The 4,566-nt window shown below is 32.2% G+C and overlaps 1 protein-coding gene across 1 annotated transcript; it reads left to right on the top strand.

The window, feature by feature from the left end:
* The first annotated feature begins 1,701 nt into the window (after positions 1-1,701).
* On the top strand, positions 1,702-3,888 carry LOC120075844 (nucleic acid binding / zinc ion binding protein). The gene is made up of 4 exons (XM_039029545.2): positions 1,702-2,009; positions 2,256-2,320; positions 2,484-2,682; positions 3,204-3,888. The coding sequence occupies exons 1-4, from the start codon at positions 1,893-1,895 to the stop codon at positions 3,570-3,572; spliced, it is 750 nt and encodes a 249-aa protein (XP_038885473.2). The 5' UTR covers positions 1,702-1,892; the 3' UTR covers positions 3,573-3,888.
* Positions 3,889-4,566: the final 678 nt, after the last annotated feature.

Genomic DNA, 4,566 nt, shown 5'->3' with positions numbered 1-4,566 from the left:
AGGAAATTAAGGTTCTGTATTGGTAATTATTTAGGTGATGTTTGATAATTATTTGATTTTTTGTTTTTATTTTTAAAAATTAAGCTTATTTCATCTAGATTTCTTACAATGATTTGTATCTTTTTAAGTACAATGGTTAAATTTTTAATCAAAATCTAAAATAAAAACTATTTTTTGAAAACTATTCTTTTAGTTCTCAAAATTTGGCTTGATTTTTTTAAACCATGGGTGAAAAGTGGATAACAAAAGAAGAAATTTAAAGGAAAGTATGTGTATAGGTTTAATTTTCTAAAACAAAAATAAGATTACCAAACGGGGCTTAGTTTTTTGTTTTTGTTTTTAAAAGTTAAGTTTATAAGCATTACTTCCACATTCGAATTTCTTTCTTAGTTATCTAATTTTTAACAATGGTTTAAAAAATCAAGTCAAAATTTAGAAATTAAAAAAAAAATTAATTTTTTTTTAATTTGGCTAAGATTTCAATCATGGTATTTTAAAGACACAAATCATTATAAGAAATTGAGATAAAATAAGCTTAATTTTCAAAAAAAATAAAAAATGAAATGGTTAACAATAACGGCTTGAGTTTTAAGAAAGATTGGCTATTAAATACTAATGAATACCACTATTATAAAATAATTTTTTTTTTTTTTTTTGAATAAAACCTCATTTTATTAAAATGTGACATGGGTTAAAGCAATAAAATCATCTGAATTAATCAGGTCTTTTAACCAATAAAGGAATGGGGTAACCAAGAAATTTTAGAGACATTATTTTAGTGTGCTTATAGATTATGGGTAAGGAGTCAAAATTGTCAGCCATCTCCATGATTTCTTCAATCCAGCATAAAATCTTCATTCAAGGTTAGATTATGCGGTTTCAACAATCCCCAAAATCTCTGGTAGAGGAGCTTCAAAATTAGTGTTCATAGCTTGTGATTTTGATGCTATTAAATGACCATAAAATCTCTTTAAATTGTGCTCAGACCAATAATCCAAGATTTGTTCGACCAGGATGCATCAATGTTCAAATTAACTAAGAGTGGAGGAGAACGAGACCATTTTTTCTATTGATTATGTAATCATAAATTGCTCATAGGAAAACAGATCAAATAAGAGTTTCTCAAAATACCTTTATAAGATATAGGAATATAGGAATATAGGAATATAGGAATATAATTTATGGTTTGACTTTATTACCATTGTTTTATAATACACAATACAAACCTATATATATACTATAATTTCATTAGTGATAACTCAATTCATAAACTTCAATTTTTTGAGAATCCTATATTAGAAAAATGAAGAAATCTCTTACTCTTTATAAGATAGATGGACTATTCATTTCATTGTCAATTATTTTTTAGATAGAATCTCATATTATCAAATATAGTATCAGAGCTCATAAATTCGAAACGGATATTCGGTCCAATAAAAAATAAAAATTGGGATTTGATCAAGAATATTGATAAACCCAAAAGAGATTTGAGGGGATATATTGAGAAATTAGCTACTCCTCTCGTTGCAAATTAATTTTGAGATGAACCTCGTACACTCAAATAAAATCAATTTGAGATATTCATACCATCCCTAGTTATATTTTCAAGTACTTAAGTTAGACCTAATACCTACTTTCTTAGAAAAAATACATCTTAATTCAAAATAAATATTTCTTAAAAATAAATTGAAAATTCGGGTCGGAGCTTCTGCTGGGTGGATCCAAACCGGAAACGACGGGGTCGAGCCCCGATCAGGGGATTTCGTCGATTGAAGGTTGATTCGGACTCCCTTTGGCCTTCAGCCGTTCAAAGTTCAAATCAAATTGAAAAAAAAAAAAAGAAAAAGAAAAAGAAAAGGAAAATTCCAGCCGCAACGGTCCATTGCCCTGCCATGGAAGTTGAATCACAATCAGAGTTCCCGTACTGGAAGCCTTTCCGACGGAGGTTCGATCCTGATTCTCCCTTCTTTGCCTCTGGAAACGCCGAGCGCGAGATCTTAGCCAAACAGGTTTTTTCTCTCTTTTGTTCAGCCATATGAATGTTTCCGTTCTTCTAAATGCGTCTGTTTATTGCTAATTTATCCGGTATTCATGAAATCAGTTGTTCTCTAAACGTGATTATCAGAATGTCTGTTTGATTCTGGAGCTTGCTAGGTTTTCAGTTCTCTATTTGTTGATTTCCGGAATTTTCATTCTAATCCCTAACGTTGACGATCATGATATTCCATTTTTCTTTATTTTATCTAATTTTGAAGGTTGCCTTGGATTTAACCGAAGATGAAAAGCTACAGCTGCATAATATGGTAGTTGATGCTAGCAGGTAAAGGTTTAATTTTCTATCTGCTCATATATTGCCAAGTCTAAAGGACTCTTTAGAGGTTAAATTTTTAGAAGAAAATCCATAGCTTAGTTGTGATAATATTTTGACTGTTTCTTTCTTTATTTTCAATAGTGTTTCGTTATTGAAATTGTTATCTGTATAGTGAAATCTTCTGCCCAATTGTTGGTTGCGGTGCACACTTGAAATCTCTGGATGACTTTGAAGATCATTACAATTCGCGGCATACTGCCTCCTGTTCAGTTTGCCCTAGAGTTTACCCGACATTGCGCCTGCTTAGTTTACATGTGTCTGAGGCACACGACTCGTTCTTTCAAGCAAAAGTTGCGCGTGGCTATGACATGGTATGTATCTTGAACTTGTTATCCTCCATATATTTCTGTGGTGCAGCTGTCATAGTTCTTGCCCTACTGATCTATATATACAGAGAGTTAGTTATGCTTCACATTGTCATTTTAACCAAGTTGGGGCTTTAATGCCTACTGTGAAAGTTTCAATAGTTCATATATTATTCTTGCGCTGTATGATTATGATAGCAGCTCGAGCATGAAGGTACTAAGCAGGGTTAGTGGGGAGGGATCAAAGCTTTAGATTTCATAGACTGAGCTACTAGTCTTATTGTAACTAGATTTATTTTCCAAATTCTTGGTCGAGAGTAACGCTGAACTAGAATAAAACCACCGTTGTTGTAATTGGATGACTGGATAAGTTATATGATCCCATCTCGTTTGTAGGTAATACTACCACATCACTTGAAATAGGCTACTGGTTAATGAAACTTGAAACATAGCGGGTTCTTGTTAAATGGATTCCACTTTGGTTCATTGTTTTTCTGTCTAATATAAATGTATACTGTGTATCACAGTATGAATGCTTGGTGGAAGGTTGTGGTTTGAAGTTCAAAAGCTACAAAAGCAGACAGCAGCATCTAGTTGACAAGCATAAATTTTCTGCTTCATTTGAATTCTTTAAGAAAGCTCATCCATCTAAGAAACAAAGACAGAAATTACATCATAAACAAGCCATTCAAGGAAAGGAAGAAACCTCTGAAATGGAAGTTGAGGACGAAGCTATAGATGGCCTCATTTCGGGAGTATCTAAACTAAGTACTTCGGACTCAACTCCTTCATCAATCAGCTTTGGCCGGAGGCACACTCGAGGGTTAACATTTGTTCCTCGAGCAGTTCAGCATGAAAAAGTGTCCAACTCCTCAAAAGCTGGAACAATGAGATAAAAATTGTGTATCTAGACCAAGTATGTCTCCCGTTTCCAGCATACCTGCTTCTAACTTTTGCTGCAAGGTTTTTATTGTTGGTTCTTCTCAATGATGATATCTGGGGTTGCAGCATGTCAGAGTTGAACCCTTTTTTTTTTTCTTTTTCATTTGATATTGATTTGATCATTGACCTCATCCGATGGTTGATTCGTAGTCATTTTGTAGTTGGGATGTAATTTGAAACATCATATAGGAAATGGTAGGGATATATTGAGTTTCAAGATGGCAGAACTAATTCCTATTTGACTTGCAATGCACTGTCTTAGCGGAGAAATCAATGTTAGTTGAAATGGATGGATGTTACCATGTTGATATTCAAGATAACAATGTATTTAGATGGAATAGCCAGGATTAGTTGCTTTGTTATGTACTTCCAATAGACTGAATAATGAAGAAAATATTTGGTACTAGAAATGTTGGCTCTTAATAGAGCTTGTGGAGACATGATGAGGGAAGCGTTTAGCTTATCAGTTCAATTAAGATATAGAATACCAAGAAATAGAACTTCACTAAATTGAAAATTTTTCCTAAGAGGGAACCTTGATATCAAGGAAAAAGGTCGAGACTATAAAGTATACCACAACAAAGTCTACGTTAAAGCATCATCAAGAAAATGATATAATCCAAATTTAAGCATTAATGAAGTACCAAGGGAAGCTTTCTTATTGATTTTGTGTTTCTTTAATCATCAAGGTAAATTCTAAGTTTGCTCACATTTTTTTTTTAAAAAAAAAATGCTAAATTATAATTTTGATCCTCGTGATTTGGAGAAAGTTAAAATTTAGTTCTTATGGTTTGATAAAACCTCACAAATAGTCCATTGATTTGACAAAACATTCGTAAATAGTTCAGTATAGATTATTTAAACCATAGAGACTAAATTCTAATTATAAACCATAAGGACTAAATTCTAATTTTTTTCGTTTTTTTTTAAACCATGATGACTAAATTT

The sequence above is a fragment of the Benincasa hispida genome, chromosome 4 (genome assembly GCF_027475165.1).
Source record: "Benincasa hispida cultivar pf3 chromosome 4, pf3_genome.v1.1, whole genome shotgun sequence".
In the NCBI taxonomy this organism is placed as follows: domain Eukaryota; kingdom Viridiplantae; phylum Streptophyta; class Magnoliopsida; order Cucurbitales; family Cucurbitaceae; genus Benincasa; species Benincasa hispida.
Note: the sequence above shows the minus strand (reverse complement) of the source record. Positions and strands in the feature narration are given on the sequence as shown.

Bases quoted from the DNA above. Each gene is read 5' to 3' on its own strand.
- LOC120075844 (XM_039029545.2), top strand. From the start codon at position 1,893: ATGGAAGTTGAATCACAATCAGAGTTCCCGTACTGGAAGCCTTTCCGA. The intron at 2,010-2,255 runs GTTTTTTCTCTC...CTAATTTTGAAG, and splicing joins GCGAGATCTTAGCCAAACAG to GTTGCCTTGGATTTAACCGA. The intron at 2,683-3,203 runs GTATGTATCTTG...TGTGTATCACAG, and splicing joins TTGCGCGTGGCTATGACATG to TATGAATGCTTGGTGGAAGG.